General features: G+C 42.2%; 1 protein-coding gene across 2 annotated transcripts in view; it reads left to right on the top strand.

The window, feature by feature from the left end:
• Nucleotides 1–20,695, top strand: part of ZDHHC8 (zDHHC palmitoyltransferase 8) — a 96,645-nt gene that overhangs the window by 64,208 nt on the left and 11,742 nt on the right. For both annotated transcript variants that reach the window (XM_073559040.1, XM_073559041.1), the window contains exons 2-10: nt 773–894; nt 2,669–2,826; nt 4,971–5,143; nt 8,223–8,325; nt 9,228–9,319; nt 10,692–10,824; nt 10,905–11,022; nt 11,547–11,656; nt 12,307–13,340. In XM_073559040.1, coding sequence (XP_073415141.1) covers nt 773–894; nt 2,669–2,826; nt 4,971–5,143; nt 8,223–8,325; nt 9,228–9,319; nt 10,692–10,824; nt 10,905–11,022; nt 11,547–11,656; nt 12,307–13,340 — 2,043 coding nt within the window. The remainder of the gene's footprint in view (nt 1–772; nt 895–2,668; nt 2,827–4,970; nt 5,144–8,222; nt 8,326–9,227; nt 9,320–10,691; nt 10,825–10,904; nt 11,023–11,546; nt 11,657–12,306; nt 13,341–20,695) is intronic.

Genomic DNA, 20,695 nt, shown 5'->3' with positions numbered 1-20,695 from the left:
GTGCTTTTGTAGCATGATTTACAAGCTACTGCTGCTGCTTCTCTTCAGTTTTGTTGTTCCTGTAATGGACACCTGTCCTCCAGAGTCTCACCCCCGGCTGGCACTGTGCTTTGTGTATGCATATGGCAATTTTTACCTTCCCATGCGGCAGTCAGTATTCATATGTTAGATTCAATCTGAGAACAGGCGAATAGGTCGCTTCGCCCTGGCCTTGAGGGATCGGGAGGCATTTGTACTGATATGAGAAGGTTACAATTGTCACAACCACTTAGTTCAGCTACTAGCCTCCTGGGCCAGCTCTTAATTGTCTTTGTACTGTAAACTTACCCAAGATCTGCTCTCTGATACAGGAGTACCAGGTCCTTACACAAAAACTAAATATCCCCCATACATAAGTTTCTGGGACCCCACGAGTAATAAAAAATAGCTGTGCTGAAATTACCGGTCCCGGCTTGGGCTGTGCTATGTACCGCGATAAATCAACAGCTGTATTCTTCCGATGATTATTTCTTCTTCTCGTTGTTTATTATTTATTACTATTAATTTTTAATATTCTTGTTTTCTATTAATAACTATTTGTTTACTTTTATTGTTTTTATTGTGTTTTTAGTTTGCGGTTGCAATATAGCATACTGTTTGTGTATTATTGAAACCTGCTATATTGCAGCCTTATATGGGGAAAAAGTCCCAGTATTCTTAGATTTCAAAGAATCAGAATTTACCATTTAATAAAATAACATTTTACACCACATCGTCTCTTTTTTTGCTTTAGGTGCCCCTGGTTAACTAGAGAAATCTCCCCAGCTATCCCAGTGTACAATGGGATCATGTTCCTCTTTGTGTTGGCAAATTTCAGCATGGCGACCTTCATGGATCCTGGTATCTTCCCAAGAGGTAACTTTTGATGTAATTTTGCTGCTCAGATGGCGTGAGTCTTATGTGAGTCTTATGGCGCAGATGAAGCGGCCATTTTTAGTGTTTATTATACTGTGCCGTTCTGAATTTTCTAGTACCTGTTAAATATTTATCTGCAGGGGATTGTGTCTGCTGACTCCCATCTGCCTTGTATGCTGCCTCGCATCATAGGGAGACCTCGTGCTGAACCCATCCTGGCTCCATGCAATCAATATTAATAAGACAGCGAGGCTGTGGGATTAGCAGAGCTGGGAAGGACGCAGGCCTTTGCTCAGCACAAAGAGAATCATTTTGCCAAAGTTACCTTACATAGCAAGTCTTTTCCTGCTGAAGTTTAACCCTGTGCTACCCCACTTTATAAGAAAGGATGTTAAAGTAAAAAAATAAGCACACAAAAAACTCTTAATAAATAGCTAGGCCCAATAGGGAAAAAGATGGTTATTTCCCCAAGTAATTAATCGTCTTTTTAAAAAGAAACTATAAAAACTATGAATACATTACAGATCCACTCTTGGGATTAGACTAGGCGTTGCATAGTGCACAGTGTATATTACGTGAGCTAACCTTTACCATGAACATGCGTAATTAAATATTGAGCATCTAATTTTACTATTACCAATAAAATAATACCGTAATCCTATGTCTTGTGAAGACTACTTGCCTTGTGACCTCAAAGTCATATCTTTGCTGTATGATCAAGTAATGTTTCTGATTCATTAAAGAAGCACTCCTCCCATCAAAGTTTGTAACCTCTTAATATATTGCAGTCATCATACTATATAGCACTATGTGCTTACAATTGCCCATTTTGCCCTTCTACCCAGCTAATTGTTCTCTTTTCCATTAGGTCTATGATATCACGTGATTAAATACTCTAAAAAAAAAAAAAAAAAAAAATTAAAAAAAAGCCCTACTTTGAAACAGGAGGTTAATTTTCCCTGTGTGACTTGAGTCACCTCAGAGTCCCTGGCAGGGGGAGGAGCGGAGCAGTTGGGTTGGGAGTTGAAGACGGGGAATGATAAATGTCGCGAAAAGAAACTTCATGTTTCTACATAGAGCAAAGAAAAGAGATGAATTAGCTGGGTGGAAAGGGAAAATGAGCAATTGTAAGTACACAGTGCTATATAATATGACGACTGCAATATTAATAGGATAAAAACTGGGAGGAGTGCTTCTTTAACTAGTTGCATGGGGCAGCACATACACTGCAAGGTATGATCCAGATCCACATTTTTCTTGTTTCTCTCCTCCTGGTCCTTTTTTTTTGTTTAAATCTAATTTTTCTGTTTAAAGAGCAGAAATGTTTTGAAAGCCCTACAGAGAACAATTATTTTGCCTGAAACACTTGCCTGATAAAAGCAGCTAAAAATAGGAAAAGCCATAGAAGTATTACCAGCTGTAATTATGGTCAAATTACGGCTCAATATGAATCCAGTACACTACAGAGGTCTCTGGGGCAGTGTTGCATCCATGTACCTCCGATCTCATTATAAACCATTGTAGTGCTCCATTATACGCCTTATTTTGGAAGTATTCTCCCCTAAACATGACTTCTGGTGAAAAATATATCCATAGGGATGCTCCACATTGACACCGAGAGGAGATGATGGACTTTGTGCACTTGGCACTGCCGTGCGTATGAAGCCGGAGTAATTTCGCATTATGGTCTTTGGCTGGTTCCTCATTGTATGTGCATAGTCTGTGCTCACTGATGGAGGCTCTTCTTGATTCTGTTAATTTTTTATCTAATAAGCTGATGAAGATGAAGACAAGGATGACGACTTCAGAGCTCCACTCTACAAGAATGTGGAGATCAAAAGAATACAAGTACGGATGAAGTGGTGCGCCACGTGTCACTTTTACCGGCCCCCTCGCTGCTCACACTGCAGCGTCTGTGATAACTGTGTGGAGGCAAGTCCTATTTCCAGTGTTGGTAAAACATTACTTGTATGCACATTGCACATACATTTTTTGCATCAGAAGTCCCTACGTAATTTTGGAATTTGCTTAGATCCCATACAGGATGACCTAAAGCACTTAAGTGTACATGTTAAAGGGGTAGTCCCATCGTCAAGGTCCGATTCCAATATGTAGAAGGAATAATAAGAATACTTAATAAAAAAAAATTCGAGACATGGAGTCAATATTCCATCAATCAAACTTAAGAATTTTTTTATTGGATTATAACATCAAGAATATACTTTCTCACACACACACACACACACACACACACACACACACACACACACGTCTCCAATGCTGTGGAGTCTGTGTCCATTTTGGTGGAGTCAGAGTTGGTATAAAATCGTCCGACTCCTAAAATATATAGTAAATTGGGTACAGGCGTACAATGCAGGATATGCTGTAAATTCTTTCATAGGAATTTGGGAAAGTTATGAAATGTCCTATAAATGTCTGTTCTGTTACTGATTCCGACTCCACAGCACTGGATACCGCGCCAGCCGTTTTAGGGCAGCTGGCGTGGTATCCCACATGGGGAAACATGGGCAAGAGATGATTTTGTTTTTTGTGGTGGATGCAGTTTGTGCCAAGGTGTAATGCAGTCTTGCACTTAGCTTTGTTATAACTGAGGCCATATTGGCATAGACCGATGAGTGCTACATATTGTTAGTTTTTCTGCATTCAGCATTTACTCTTAAGGTACTGTCACACTTAGCGATGCACCAGCGATCCCAATAACGATACGACCCGGTCAGGATCGCTGGTGCATCGCTAAGTGGTAGCTAGTGAGCTGCCACACAGGCAGATCTCACCAGCGACATCGCAGGGGTCGGGGGTCGCTACTTACCTGTCAGACGAGGCGATCCTGACATCCTCCTGCCCGCGTCCACGCGTCGCTCGTCGGCGCCAGCAGGAAGCCCAGCAGGAAGCTGACGACGAGAAACGGCCCAGGACGTTCTCGTGCGATCAGCGATAACCAGCGGGGGAGCCGGTCGGAGGTAAGTATCACATGTAGCGATATCACTAGCAATATCACTGCTACATCACAAAATCAGTGACGTTACAGCGATATTGCTGGCGATATCGCTTAGTGTGATGGGGCCTTTAGGCTATATGCCAACAATCAGGAATAGCCGCTCGCTTGCGCTGCGTCAAATGCTGGATTCTACATAAGAAGCACAGTGGATGGGATTTTTAGAAACCCCATGCCCACTGTGCTTCTATTTGACGCTGCATAAACTCTCCCGCAGTGCATGTCAGTTATCTGCAGAGGAAAGGCTAGTCTCTGCTACGTGGTTTATTCACTGGATGTGGTAAATCCACATACGTGGATATAATTGCGTGATTAGACAATACGCTGCATCCCAAACGCTGCCATTTCCTGATCGTGGGAACGTAGCCTTAAAGACTATTCTTATCTAAGCTCTATCACTTTATAGAGTTTCCTGTGCAATTACATACTCTTCCTGCCCCAATATTCATATGTGTGTGTATATATGCTATAATCCAATAACAATGTCTTGTCTAGTTAATTCCGTATTAGGAGTGTCCATGTTTGTTTACCTGATAGGCCCCCTTATTTTAGCCATAGGGCCTTTGATATGTTTTTTGTTCTGATGATGCTATTTCAAATAATAATAGTAATATTCACAAATACCTCCAACTAGAAATTTAGTATAGTTAGTCTGATAAGCTATGTTACTTACCGCAAATGCAGGAGATTGCAGTAGGTATCCATGGTTACGACCACTCATAGTGACAGTAATTAGTGGTCGTAACCATGGATAACTAAGCTACTGCAATACCCTGCAGATGAGGTAAGTGATATAGCTTATCAGACAAACTATACTAAATTTATAATTGGAGGTATTTGCTGATATTATTATACTTACTGCATATTGGGTTAGGATATTGCAGATTAATAGTGCTAAATCATTTAGTGATAATTGTCCATGCATCCACACCCAACAGGTCTGGAAATATTTGCTCAATTCTAAATTCTGTCATGTACATCTTTATTATTAATATAATACCATACTATGTAATATGCTATAGTTTTGTCTAGGTGAACTTTTTATTTATTATTTCCATAGGATTTTGACCATCACTGCCCATGGGTGAATAACTGCATAGGGCGCAGGAATTATCGCTATTTCTTCCTGTTCCTGCTGTCTCTAAGCACACACATGGTCGGGGTCTTCTCATTTGGCCTCATATTTGTCCTACACCATCTGGAGGTTCTGGGAGAAGCCCACACCAGTATTACGTATCCTTTCAGTGTTCAAAAAAAGCACATGGAAATTCTAGTTGACCTTCAGTTACATGTTTGACAAACCTAATACTGTTTCGTGCTAATGTTTTCATTTTGCTTAAAGAGAATCTGTCACTATGTTTTCGTTACCCCATCTAAGAGCAGCATGACGTAGGGGCAGAGACCCTGATTCTAGCAGTGTCACTTACTGGGCTGCTAGCTGTATTTTTGATAAAATCAATGTTCTATTTGCTGCAGATCTACCAGTTCCCTGAATGCTGAGCTATACATAACCCCACCCATGCCACTGATTTGCATCTTTCTGTGTGCACTATATACAGCTCTGGCAAAAATTAAGAGACCACTGCAGAGTTTTATAAAAATCTGCTTCTCTACATGTCTGACAGCCATTCCATTCCAGTGTCAGTTGAATTCCAACCAGAGTACACCTCATTCTACTTAATGTGCTTCTGATTAGGTGATCACCTGAACCAAATCTTATTTAACGAAGGAAAGTATAAAAAACCCTGCTGTGGTGTTCACAATCCTCTTGCAATAGGACAAGCTGGATGGCAAAACAAGTGCTAGTAATATCCCAAAAGTAATAGGATTGAAAAAATAACTTTTAACCATGCCAAAAGTCTTGAGTGAAGAAAAGAAGAGCTTAATTCTGGCTTTATTAGCAGAGGGATACAGTGAGCATCCTAATGCCTCCATCCTTAAAATTTCTAAGACGGCAGTCCATTACAACAAGGTCAAGCAGCAGACATTGGGGACAACAAAGCTACAGACTGGCAGAGGTCGAAAATGACTCTCAAATGACCAGGATGACCGTCATCTTATTCGAATGTCACTCAGCAACCGCAGGATAACATCAAGTGACCTACAAAAGGAATGGCAAATGGCAGCTGGGGTGAAGTGCACAGCAAGAACAGTTCATAACAGGCTCCTAGAGGCAGGGCTCAAGTCATGTAAAGCTAGAAAAAAACCTTTCATCAATGAGAAGCAAAGGAAAGCCAGGCTGAAGTTTGCCAAAGACCATAAGGATTGGACCATAGAGGACTGGAGTAAGGTAATCTTCTCTGATGAGTGTAATTTTCAGCTTTGCCCAACACCTGGTTGTCTAATGGCTGGATGGAGACCTGGAGTGGCGTACAAGCCACAGTGTCTTGTACCCATTGTGAAATTTGGTGGAGGATTGGTGATGATCTGGGAATGCTTCAGCAAGGCTGAAATTGGGCAGGTTTATCTTTGCGAGGGACGTATGAATCAAGCCGCATACAAGGTTATCCTGGAAAAACAGTTGATTCCTTCTGCTCAGGCAATGTTCCCCAACTCTGAGGACTGTTTTTTTCCAGCAGAACAATGCACCATGCCACCCAGCTAGGTCAATCAATGTGTGGATGAAGGACCACCACATCAAATCCCTGTCATGGCCAGCCCAATCTCCAGACCTGAACCCCATTGAAAACCTCTGGAATGTAATCAAGAAGAAGATGGCTAGTTACAAACCATCAAACAAAGAAGAACTGCTTAAATTTTTGTACCAGGAGTATCATAAGGTCACCCAAAAGCAGTGTGAAAGACTGGTGGAAAGCATGCCAAGACGCATGAAAGCTGTGATTAAAAATCATGGTTATTCCACAAAATATTGATTTCAGAACTCTTCCTGAGTTAAAACATTAGTATTGTTGTTTCTAAATGATTAAGAACTTGTTTTCTTAGCATTATTTGTGGTCTGCAAGCACTGCATTTTTTGTTCTTTTGACCATTTCTAATTTTCTGAAAATACATACAAAATTTAGTGCTTGGAAATTCGAAGACATGTCGGTAGTTTATAGAATAAAAGAGCAATTTACATTTTACTCAAAATATACCTATAAAAAGAAAAATCAGACAAACTGAAAATTTTGCAGTGGTCTCTTAATTTTTGCCAGAGCTGTATAGGCAAAAATGGTAGGGGTGGGGTTATTCAGATCGCATGAATATGGAGGACTACATGGCAGCAGGTTTTCTAGTCTTCTAGTGAAAATCTCCTGCTGAGAATAGTGATTTTTGTCAAAATACAGCAAGCAGCACATTAAGTGACACATCACTTCCGTCAGGGTCTCTGGCCCCAATTCATCAAGACCAATGATATTCTTGAGGGCGCATGTAGGAGGCAGATGTTCCTCAACAAGGTTCATGCTTCTTAATGAATCAGGAGCATCTGACAAGTAGTATGCACCATGCCACAGCTCCTACTCCAGTCCCTAACTGGCGTAAGCTTTGTGGCGTTAGTAATGCCCCAGCTGGTCATAAATTAGAAATTGTGATGCAATGCCACAGCTGTACCTCTGTCCTACCTCAGATCCTCCTGTTTTGGCATTGGTGGGAAAAAGTGGTGTACACTGTTATAAAAAGTTTTGCACCACTTATCAAAACAATTTACGTTGTAATTGTGGGGAAAATACTGGGATGACTCAGGGTCTGAGGCTCTAAATGATGCTGCCATCAGATTAGATGACAACAATATAGTGACAGATTCACTGTAGTCTATAATTGCCACATTTCATAGTGATTTCTGCCATGATTGTTGGTTGGTGCAATATTGTGCTTCGTTGCCTTTAAAATAAATTACTTGTACTGGAGATGTATTGTATTGGTAGGCAGAATTTCATAACATCACCAGCTGCTTTACTTGTATGAAAGATATTCACCCTCCAAAAAGGATGGTTGCTGGGCTATAAAATGATCCAGCTTGTAAAATGGCAGACATTGATATAATCCCAGACCATAAACTGTGTGAAGATTCTTCTCCATTCCAGGTGATGGTTGTTTTGTCTTCATGGTCATCAGACACTATTCTGTTTGTAAAAGACCATCTGTCGTATAAGCAAAGGATTTGAGAATCCCAAAAATTCTGGGCACATCTATTACTGGGACTTGGTATATCGGTATGGTGAAAGCAGGTTTGGAATTACCTTGTGGTAGTGTAGTGCCGAATAAAAACAAGGATGTGTGTTCTAAGGCATTTTTCTCTGCATTAAAAAAAATAAGTTATCTTGCTGAAAATATATTTTGGAGAATGAAAATCCTTAGCTTAAAAATCCAGAATATCGGTCATGTGTGTGACTGGCCTGTTTTTCATTCCTGTTATTGGTCTAACTGGCTTCCATATTGTTCTTGTTGTGCGCGGTCGCACCACCAATGAACAGGTAAAAAAAAAAATCATTTGAAATATTCTAAAAAATAGTGAATTATAATCAGGGCTGTGGAGTTGGTAAGCCAAACCTCTGAGGGTCTGTGCACACGGTGCGGTTTCTTCTGCGGATCTGCAGCGGATTTGCCGCTGCGGATCTGCAGCAGAACTGCAGGTGATGTACAGTACCATTATAGCCTATGTAAAAAAAAAACAAAAAAAACTGCTGTGCACATGCTGCGGATTTTTCCGCGCGGTTTTTGTGCGGGAAAAAAAAGCAGCATGTCACTTCTTTTGTGCGGTTTTGCTGCAGTTTTCCACCAGCTCCATTCTACAAATCCGCAGGTGGAAGAGTGCAGTGGAAAACCGCACAAAAACGGCAGTAAAACCGCAAAAAAAAGGAAGAAATCCGCAGGAAAAATCCGCGGGAGGATCCGCACCGTGTGCAGATAGCCTGACTCCGACTCCTAAGCCAAACCTCTGACTCCAACTCCACAACTCCGATTCCACAGACCTGCCAGGGCTGTGGATTTGGTAAGCGAAAACTCTAACTTTTCAATTTCCATGACTCCCGTCTCCACCAAAATGGGCTCCGACTCCACAGCCCTGAATATAATATTCCACATCAGCTTTGTAAAGTTAGACTGTGGTGCTTGCCATAAGGCCGTGTTACAGGAAAATAGCTGGAGAAGTAACATGAACTGTGATGAAATAGGACGTAAATCAACTAAGATGTCTACATCACATGCTGACCTCCTTGCGGTGGTCTGCTGGGATCTGGCCGCCAAGTGTCCTCTAGAACAGTTGTTAAATCGTAGAATTTATACAAGTAAAATAAGTCCAAGAGGAACATTCACAACATGTCTGCATTGTCTAACCATTTCATGTTTTCGTTCTTACATTAACATTTTTGCCCAGGTGACTGGGAAATTTCGGGGTGGAGTGAATCCATTCACCAGAGGATGCTGTGGAAACATACAACATGTTTTGTGCAGTCCATTATCTCCAAGGTAAGAAGGTTTATGGCCATTGGCTTTGTAACTTTTTTTCTGCCCCCTATGCTTCAGGTTTTACTATACTACCAGTCGTAGGTATTGGTGAGGTGCCTCCTTAAGAGTGCTCTCCTTTAAAAACAATCATCTCCCTCTGCGCTTCACTAGTAATCACTAGTAAGTCCAGGTGTAGTGCAAGTCCAGTTTCAGTCAGGTTTGCAGCATGTTCCTAGAGGTTTTCTTTTTTTTTTTTTTTTTTGTCTCCTTGGCAACAAACTTCAAACTGTAAGTCAGACTTCACCTTAATGTATGGAGGCTGTTGTCAAGGAGAAGCAGTGGACTGATATCTGACGAAGCATCCCTGCAAAAAATGTATTCCATAATGCCTTATCAATATGTATGCAACATATACTCTTACCCTTGTACCCCCTACATCTCCTCCCTCATCTCTGTCTACCACCTCATCCACATTCATAGTTCTGCTAATGATCTAAGACTAATGCACACCATAACATCAACCTCCCACTACCGTTTCCAAGACTTTATTCGTGCTGCACCAGTTCTCTAGCATGCACTACCTCAGTCTATTCAATTAATTCCCAGTGTACACATTTTTAAGCGTGTCCTACAGTGATTTCTTAGAATTCCCTCACATTGAATAAAAATCTCAATCTTTTTCTCCTTAGTATTTGACAATTAAATGGATATTATAAATTAGAGTTTAAAGAAAATAGTTAGAATAAAAAGAAGAAAAAAAACTCGGATGTTGCCATAACAAGTATGTAACTGAAATATATAGACAGAGGAACTTCATTTTTTTTTAAATAACTCCAATTAAAACTTGATTTAATAGTCTTTGTGGGGAAAAAAATCCTTTTTCACCTATCTATCGGTAACAAAGGTCTGATTGTTGGGACCCCCTCTGGGTCTTAAAGACCCCTTCTTCCTCACTTTGGTCTGGACTGAACATTACCATGGTAGCTTCATTCATTGTCTATGGGACTACCGGAGATATTAGACTGTTTGTACTCCCATAGACAATAGAGTGGTGGTGCTCATGCAGAATCATTTTTCCGTTCAAATGGGGCACATCACAGCCCTGTTTTTTAGGGTTGGGTCCCCAGCATCCTGTGGATAGGGGAGGGCGTGCATACAAACCCTTTTTTGACTAAGTGGCCTTTTCTTAAGTTGTAAATATTGGTAATGTGTCCTAGTCATCTACAGTGTATATACACTGTACATATATGCACATTAAAAGACATTAGCTTCTCAACCTGGGTAACGGGGTTTGTCGGAATTTGCCACTTTTACAGTGATTTGATAAACAGATTTATAGAATTGTGTAAAACTAAGTATGTCTCCTAACAAGAGAACTGCTTTTCCTACTAAGGTATGTGGTTGAACCAAAGAAGAGGCCGCCGATCACACTTAAGCCTCCATTTATACGTCAAGATCTGTCAGAAAGGCAAATTACGGTAAAGATCAGTGACAATGGTATCCAGGCTAATTTACACCGCTCCAAGGTGACTATCAGACATAGTGTGTTCAGTTGTCATTCTTCTATTATTTCATATTTTTAATTCATGTTGTTTTCTTTTTTCAGTCGAAAGGTAGTCTAGAAGGTATAAATGATAAATCGCTGGATATACAGCCAACTCTACCTCCAAAAGGAGACCCCACCAAATATTCCGACATGAAGGCAACTCTGGGAAGTACTGAAGGTAAAAGCAAAGCAGGCTCTTTGGTCTTCACAATGAAGGTCACTGATGGAGAGACAGATTGATGACCTTTCTCTTTATTATTTAGTGTAACTTCCTTTCTTAGTCATTTCTTTAGAGAAATGCTTCCTGTCGTTAATGATCAGAAGAATGGAGCATTTAGGAGGCATTTTGTGTCTTGTGTCTTTTCCTAAACAGAATGCTTCAGATCATAAGGTGACATTTTAATGGTTCTGCGGTCACATGTCCTCCTTGGTGGGGCTTATCACTGTTTTGGGATTCGATCATTGTTGGGTTTCATGTGGGGTCTTTACAGAAACTAGGACAGGTTTAACGTTCCTGCACCCTTTAATGTTCCCGTTGTTCTATTGGAATTCTCGTAGTTAAGAGGATTTTTGAAAAACACCAATATTCCAACCATGAGCTACTGTACTACCAGCACCTCTCTCCACAGATTAAAGGCTAGAGCAGTTACTAGAATACTGCACAACTCTTTGATATGTAAATCTTATTGTATTCTCTCACAGACAGTGGACTATCACCCAAAATGATCAGTCCCCCGACTCCAGCCATGTATAAGTACCGACCAGGATTTGGAGCAAATCCCAAAATACACTACCACCCAGCAACAGAACAGGTAAAATGAAAAAGCTGCCATCGTACTGGAACCTATAGATCTTTTTTTTCTCTCTCTCTTATGTATTTTGGATTATGGTAAGTACTAATAATGATCCACATTTTGCAATTTGCTCAATTGTCTTGAAGAGAACCTGTCAACATATTAAGCTAAAGGCATTGCCATAATGGTGCTGGTATACTGATTTAATACATACCTTCAGTGAAGAAATCTGTAGATAGTTTTTTTTATAATATCATTATAAGCTTTGGTCTCGGTGTCTATCTTCTTCCTTATTTAAATTCCTCTCAATTCAACAAAATTTTAAAGGGGTTGTCCACTACCTTCAAACCAATAACAATAATAATCCCATGCCATAATGGGGCCATTCCTACACCCTTGGTGCCATGTGCCCTACCGGTCTCTTGGCATCAGCATACTTTCGTTGGGAGTAATCACATAACCACTGCAGCCTTCAGATCCAGTCTGAGCGGAGAGATCTGTGAGTTCCTTTCCACCTATTTTTGTGAATGTACAGGAATTATAAAGGACTTCACTAAAAGCCGTAACCAAAATACCAGTTGGAAAAAAAAATGCAAACCATGTTAAACTTTTAACTGGGGGTGTAAATATTTCCTGCAAATATTGCAAAAATTGTCTGTCTGTTTCAGATTGCTATGCAAGAAGGTCTAAAGGACAGTGTGTTCTTGGAGGAAGACTGCAGGAATCATGATTACCAGTCAGCGCCCAACTTGGATTTTCAAGAGTACCGCAAGAACTCCCTCCATAAGTCTTACCAGTCATCTCCGCTGCAACTTGACAACTTCACTGCCAACTCGCGCTCACTGAGCTTGAAGAATTCTGGGCGTCGTGAGTCGGAGAAAATTCCTCTTCAGATGGTGAAATCGGAGGGTGATGGTACCACACCATACAAGAGTGCTTTTTCCCCTAACGCCTTGTCTAATCGTAATGGAAGTTTATCTTATGACAGTTTGCTCAACCCAATGTCTCCAGCATCTGGTAAATGCACTGCACACACTGCCGCTGGTTCTGTCGGATACCATTCACCATACATGTCTGCCAAAATGTGCCATCTAAGAGGAGCAGAGCGGCCACCAGCTCAGAGTTTCAGTCCTGTATTAAGCAGGGCTGCTGGACATCAGAGAGAGCCTTCTCCCGTGCGCTATGATAACCTTTCCAAGTCCATTATGGCCTCAATCCAAGAAAGGAAGGAGATGGAGGAAAGAGAGAAGCTGCTACATTCTCACACAGATTCTGTTTTTGCAGACTCAGGAGTCTATGATACCCCGAGCACTTATAGCTTACAGCAGGTCAGCTCCCTCTCGGAGAACCCACGCGCTACTTCAGGCCGTTATGGTTCCAAAGACAATCTTTTGGGAGGGGCTACCAGTTTCAGCTCCAGGAACCCTATTCTACAGTCCTCTGTATCCTCTCTTTCTAGTGCCGTCTCCAGAGCTCCTAGGACTTCCACCACATCTTTACAGGCTGATCTGGCCAATAACAATATCCAGAGTCATCAGCCCCTGCAAGGACGGGTTAGTAATGGGTCATACAAGTCACCTGGCCATCAGGTTCCATCTTCACCCTCTGGAATACCTAGGTCGCCCTCTTATGGGGGAGGGAAAGCCGTCACATTTCTTAATACCATGGAATTTGTAGAAGGAGCTTCCATGGCCGTTCCAAGGTAAGAATATGTCTGTACAAAAAACTTTCAGCATACAGCAGTTGTTTGATTTAGGAAAATCTCTGCTCCCTCCACAGCTACAGTTTGTTTTATTAAAAACCAGACAAACTGTTCTTTACTCGTCATCCTAGGTCCAGCACTGAGTCTTCACCTCTGCTCCTGGTGTCTATTATTGCCTGCAGTGCTGACATCTTGTCGACAACACTGCAGTCCATAACGGAGTTCAGCAGCGCTTCCCGAGCCGGCGGCATGAGCTGCTGATCTCCGTTATTGCCTGCTGCAGACAATATCAGAAACTGGGAGCAGCGGCAGAGACTTACCGCTGGACCTGAGGAGGGCGAGTAAAGAACAGTTTTTGTTTTTTAAAACATACTGCAGCTGATGGACAGGAGACTTTCTAAACCGGAAAGCCCCTTTTTAAAGGCTATAACAGTTTCCATTTTTACTTATGTATTTTGAGTAGGTGGGGTGGTGGAGTTATTTTATAATATTTTTACTACCTTAATTAAATTCACAAATTTAAAAAAGAAAAGAAGAAACAAAGGCCATGATTCATCTATCCCTGGTCTTCATAAGGGGACATGAGGTGCACATCTCTTCATGAATCTGGAGTGTCTGACGAGTGGCATGCGCCACACCAGAAAACTTTTGGCAGACCTGGGAGAAACTGGCGTGAAAATGCCAAAGTCAAAACATTTTTTGTGCAACCCCAAATTTTGTCAACGTGCTACTTTTCAAAGCATTTGACCCGGAATTCTGGAGAAATTGCTTTGATGAATCAGGGCTTAAGTGATTTGGGGGGTTATTAGCAGAGATGAGCGAATATATTAGGAAAATGATCGCCGAATCCGAATGTGCCGTAGTTGTGCCATATTTGTACCATTTTTGTGACGATTTTGTTTGTTGACCGATTCCAAGCATATCCGCGCATCTGTACTCCCATTGACTCCAATGGCGTTCGGCTACGCTCAGCGAATATTGCAAATACGGCGATCGTAATCCGAGCCGAATATTGAAATATTCGCTTATATCTAGTTTTTAGGCAATTACTCTACTTAGTTTTCTTAGGATACGTTTTATTCACATAAATACTGCAGCCAGCTAAATATCACAATGTTTAGTCAATGTTACAAATACAATTTAGCTAAGTATTTTACGCCCTCCTGGATATTGTTAAAGGGAACCTGTCGCCTGATTCATGCTTCCCATACTGTGGGCAGCATGACTCCTACCTGGCTGCACGAATGATACATTCCGGCATTATGATGACGAAAGAAACAAACAAAGGGAAGAAGAGTCCAGCTTAGGTTGTGTAGTGTGGCTTGTTCGATACTTGCAAACTACACCAAAGGAATATGTTTCATCCAGTGAATAGGGGAATGCTTTAAATGATTTTTTTTTTTTTTTTTTTCCGTTTTAAGCTACTTTTTCACACTGAACTTTACAACGAACTGGCACACATTGGTGCAGGAGAGTAATACAATTAAAAAAGGCAGCAAAAGATTAAAAAGTTTTTCTATTTGAGTTGCTCTGATTTGCCTAGTAATCAGTAAGACTTTTCCTCCTGTTTTAGCTTGAGTTTCCCATGTAATATTTCTGTTAAAATCTAGTCAGTATTGACTGTGTCAGACAGTAGGAAGAAATTCTGTTGACAAGTGGAGGAACAACACCTAGATGTCAATGTGTCACGATCCATTTTTGGGTTTGTGGCAGCTCTGGTTCCACTCTGTTTTAAATGTAGCTTTTTTTCCTTTCGGGACCAGCGAGGGTTGATGTCAGTTTTCCCGGCTGGCAATCTGTTGTGGCTGCAGTGTTGCTGTGTCAGCTGATGTGGGTGGGGACCACTCCCATCATCCTTTAGGTGGTCTCCTGATGCATCAGCTGACTGTTGGTGATAGTTTCTCTATGGGGACCAGCCTTGCAGTGGCTGCTGCTTCTGGAGTTTGGAGTCCAGCTTCTGTGTCATCTGCGGTGTGGAGCTTGGCAGCGGAATCTGGAAGCTAACTGGGGTGTTTATTCCTCGTCCCTTTCATTTTTGCCACAGTACCACTCAGGGGACAATCTGCAGTGGTGAGGCTAGCCAGGGCAGTGCTAGGTGACAGCGAGGGATGAGGTTCTTGACGGCTGTGAGGGAGAAGGACCCACGTAGGACGTTAGGGGAGTGCAGGGACAGGCGCAGGTTTGAGCTCAGGTGGTGACCATCCCCCATTTTCCTATCAGTAGGGCCTTGCTCTCCCCATTTCCATCCCGTTGTGTGTGTGTTGCGTCGTCCGCTGACCGACCCTCCCTTTGGGTCGTGTCACATAGTGACACAATGTATTTCTAGGAGGAATAACAGGTACAGCACAGAACAGAGTTGTAAGAAAAGATGCTGTAGAATTGTTTAAGGGATGGAAGAATTTTTCAAAACAGAAACATCAGGGGATCAGATGTGTCCACTGTCCAGTCGACTTCAAAATTGGTGTCTTGTACAAGTTTTGTTATTAGCGCCAAACTAAAATTTCACAAATAAAATCCAGCTTTCCTTTGGAACTTTGCTGACCATGGAAAGTGACTCTTTATTTTCCATGCTGCATTGACAGGATTCATCAGTGTACCCTGCTGGATTTATGAATCACATTACATACCTCCCTCCTCTGTCTGCTCAGTTTGTTTTATGCAGGCCAAGAGCGAATAGTAAATGGACACATAGTGATAACCAGCCAGGCAGTAAATGCAGCATGGAAGGAAAGTAATCACGTGTTAACTGTTATATCACACCTCAAAAGGTTAGTTTTCATGCCATTATCATTGCCACGCATAGTATAACTAACATGGACAACAGATTTCTGAACAGTATACAAAATTTTATATTTACAGATTTATAGTTCTAATGACATAAAAATCAGCTCCATGAACATTAGTGGTTTCTTAGCTGAGCCTCCTATTTTCGTTTTATCAGGAAATGTCAGCTTGGAAATCCAGTGCCAGGTGTGTGTTGTAAAACAGGAGGACCTGAACAGATTGGTTGAGATTAGGCCCACCCACTGGACTTGTGTGCATCGGAAGAGCAGGGATTTCATCCCGTAAAATCCAAGTTATAATGAATTCCTTTCCCACAAACCCACAAAACTATATATTGTTTTGTAAGAAAGGATTCATTATAACTTGCATTTTATGTAATGAAATTCCTGCTCTTCCAGTGCACACCAGTCCAGTGGGCGGACCTAATCAGTCACCTGCATGCGAGTGTGCATGCGGAGATGGCTGTCAATCATTTATTAGGACCGCCCATTGGACCTGAGTACACAGAAGTGGGAATTCATTGATTAAAAAAAGAGGTTTTTTTTCCCCACAAACCTATATATCAATCTCTTCAGCTCCTTCTGCTCTACCCTGGTGGTAGATTACACTGTAGCAATCAAATTCCCTTTTAAGTGCTGAGGATGGAGTGGGAGCATTTGAGGAGACCTCCCTTGCGATCTGTCCCCACAAATCACTAACTAAATCACTTATACAGGTATGTTACTTGGCTCCCTATAAATATCATACTTGCAGTCTAGCTTTTTAGTGGTTTATCTGGCATAGAAAAAAATATTTATTTGATATGCAAATGAGGACTCGGTGCACCTTTTCTCATCCTTATTTTGCATAATGGCATTTATCCAGCAGAATGTTACAGAGCTGCAGAAGCTGAAGAAATTGATATACAGGTTTGTGGGAAAAGACAGTAAAACTTGTATTTTATTCCATGAAATCTCTGCTGTTTCTTTGCACTCAGGTCCAGTGGGCGGTCCTGATCAGTGATTGACAGCTATCACTGAATGCACACTTACTGGGAAAACTGTCAGCCACTGATTAGTACCGCCCACTGGACTGCTGTGCGGCAGAGCAGGGATTTCATTGACTAAAATACAAGTTATGCCATTCTTTTCCTAGAAAAATATATATCAATCTGTTCAGTTAATCCTTTATGATCAGGCATGGTTCATGCCATGAAAAAAAAAAAAAAAAAAAAGGGGAAATAAGAACTTTTTAAAAATGACTAGCTCCCCCTAGTGTACATAGTGTATACAGCAACTGTTTCCCAACTGGAGTACCTGTTCTTTTTTTTTTTCTTTTTTTCTTTTTCTTTCTCTCTTTTGAAGTAGAAAAAAAAGTGCATCTTCCAGGCCGGGAATACAACCTAGAGGATATTGTGACAATGTTACCGATTGTAACTGCAATCTCATTTTGAAATTGTGAGTGATCAGTTTTTTCTAGTGCGGTCGACACACTCTGGAAACAGTAAGCTGCCTGACATTTTAGCAGAATTCAAATGGTTAGTAACATGTATTCCCTTTAGAAGTAGATTTTATTTCTGCTATAAGTCAGATACACCAACACACAAAATTCCCCGTGTGTGAGTAATACAATAGAAGAAAAATACCCCCAAAAAATAGTCTCAAAGACTATACTCAGCCAGAAGGAACTAACTGTATCCAACTCTGATACTACATACCAGCGGAGATTGGCGCCCTAAGATTTGAGAATGGCGCCCCCGCTCAGCAGCAGTTCTTCCTTATGTCCCTGGTATGGTTCTGTTCTAGATACAGCAATAGAAACTAGATGGGCATTTCCTGAAGGAAATACATGATGCTTGAACAGCGCTGCCAGCTTTACAACAGAGTATCAAGTGTCGACTGTAAGAAAGTAAAGTTAGAATATGAATGTTGTGTATAGCCACTTTGGCACATCCGGCACCTCAGTAACCACTTTGGCCACTTGGTAGCCACTTTGGCACATTCGGCACCTCTGTAGCCACTTTGGCCACTTGGTAGCCACTTTGGCACATTCGGCACCTCAGTAGCCACTTGGTAGCCACTTGGGCACATTTGGCCCCTCGGTAGCCACTTTGGCCACTTGGTAGCCACTTTGGCACATTCGGCACCTTGGTGGCCACTTGGTAGCCACTTTGGCACATTCGGCACCTTGGTAGCCACTTTGGCCACTTGGTAGCCACTTTAGCCATGTTGACACATGCTGCCACTTTGGCGCTCCGGGCCACTTTGGCACACTGGGCTTCTAAAGCCACTTTGGCGTCCGACTGCAGTGATGGCGAACCTTGGCACGCCAGCTGTTGGAGAACTGCAACTCCCAGCATGCCTCAACTGCTACCTCAACTGCTGCCGGTTGCAAGGGCATGCTGGGAGTTGTAGTTTTACAACAGCTGGAGTGCCAAGGTTAGCCATCACTGGGTGGGGCTTTTCAGAAGCCATTGGCGCGCTGCGCCTTTAAGACCTTGAATCAGCGATCTGTCAGCTTATATTAGCTAATACGGGTCATGTGTGGAATCTGCATTTGCATTGCTGCCATCTTTGTAAGGTCACTACACCTGTGCTGTGGCTTCAATCCATGTCAGTTGGAGGTCATGGAAAGGTCGCCATTAATTTCTATGGGAAAATTTTTGCTTAAAATGTGATTTAAAAAAAAAACTTCAAATCGGATCGACTCCAAAAATACATAGCATACCTGTCCCCACCGAGGGCTTGGAAATGCCGCCTGAACGGGGTCTCTGCGACGAGCGGTTCGGGCTGCATTAATTGCAGAAAACGTGGAGAAGTAGAATAACAACTAGATGTGTATTTCCTGAAGGAAGTACAGATAGTACTTTGAAATGGTGCCCGGGCTGCCCCTGCAAGACTTTCAACTCAGGATCCGTTTTAACTGTGGGTGCCTCTCAGGGGCCACTTTGGCCTCAGGCTCTGATTTGGTGGGTGGGGCCCCTCAGGATCCAATTTGGTGGCTGGGATCCCTCAGGGTCCGATTTTGTGGGTTTGGCCCCTCAGGGTCTGATTTTGTGGCCGGGGCCCCTCGGGGTCCGATTTTGTGGCCGGGGCCCCTCGGGGTCCGATTTTGTGGCCGGGGCCCCTCGGGGTCCGGTTTGGTGGGCGCGGTCACCCTGGGTCCCATTTGGAGGCCAGGGTGGCTCAGCCTCTGATTTGGAGGTCGGGGGTGGCGCAGCCTCCGATTTGAAGCCTGGGGTCACTCAGCTTTCGATTTGGCGTGCCGACCCTTTAAGACTCATTTTGGTGCGCCGGCCCTTTAAGAATCACTTTGGCGCGTCGGCCCTTTAAGAGCCAGTTTGGCTCACTGGGCTTCTAAGGGTGTGTGCACACGCTGCGGATTCTGCTGCGGTGTACAGTACCATTATTCCCTATGGGAATAAAAAACCGCTGTGCAGACGGTGCAGATTTTTCCGCGGTTTTGAAACCGTAGAAAGAATTGACATACCAATTCTTTCTGAGGATTCCGCTGCGGTTTGCCATCTCCTCCATTGTGGAGATGAAAAACCGCAGGGCAGAACCGCAGGCCAATCCGCAGGTAAAACCGCAAGTCTTTTGACCTGCAGATTTACCTGCGGATTTTACAAAATCCGCGCGGCCAAATCCGCAGCGTGTGCACGTACCCTTAATCCACTTTGGCGCACATTCTCTCTCAGGGGCATGCGTCATGTGATGAAGCTAGATTTGCATTTGTGCTGTGGGTTTCGCTTTTAAGAGCTGATATTATCTGCTAGAAACTCTGTCCTGGAGGGGTCATGTGAAGTTCGTAGGCGTTGGCATAGTAACTGGGTCTGCCTGCGCATATCAATGAGCTTAACTGCCATTTGAATCGCCTCAGGGCATGTTTTCCCTGTGGCAACATTTTCCCATTGAAATGCATTGAGGAAAATGTTTTTTCAAACGCAAATTGCGCAAAAACTACAAATCCAATCGACAGGAAAATTACTTGGCACACCACTCGTGAACGCTGGCTTCGAAACGACACCTCAACGGAGTCTGTGCGTGTAGCGGTTCGGGCCGCATTAATTGCGGAAAATCAACTGAATAATAATAAGAAGAAGCAGAAGAAGAAGAATAAGTTAGCAGCGTTCGAATTACATGATAGTGATTTCTTCAAAGCACTATAATAATAAAATATAAAATCGGATTACAATATGTTGCTTTAACCTAGAGGTTCAAGCACCATAATGAGGATAGAAGCAGGTTGCAGAAACCTCCTGTATCTGTAGTGATAGGTTTCTATAACTAGATGCTATGTGATTCTTCTCCTATTGGCAGTTATATACTGTGTGTCCATACTGCACCATTCTAGTATTCCATCTTTTACCTTGTAATCATGTAGAAGTGGAAAAACCAGTAGCGAATGATATAGTGTATACTTCTAGACAGTCAGTAACATGGGTCAAGATATTAGATCTGTATTTCTGTCATAGACCTTAGATCCAGTTTGGGCAAAGCTACATTGGTTTAGATACAGATTACGCTAGGAAGTACATTTAGTACAGACTGCAATAATAATGATAGGTCATGTAATTATATTGAAAGGAAAAT

The sequence above is a fragment of the Dendrobates tinctorius genome, unplaced genomic scaffold, assembly GCF_039654945.1.
Source record: "Dendrobates tinctorius isolate UK_male_01 unplaced genomic scaffold, ASM3965494v1 ptg000265l, whole genome shotgun sequence".
NCBI classification, from domain to species: Eukaryota; Metazoa; Chordata; class Amphibia; order Anura; family Dendrobatidae; genus Dendrobates; species Dendrobates tinctorius.
Note: the sequence above shows the minus strand (reverse complement) of the source record. Positions and strands in the feature narration are given on the sequence as shown.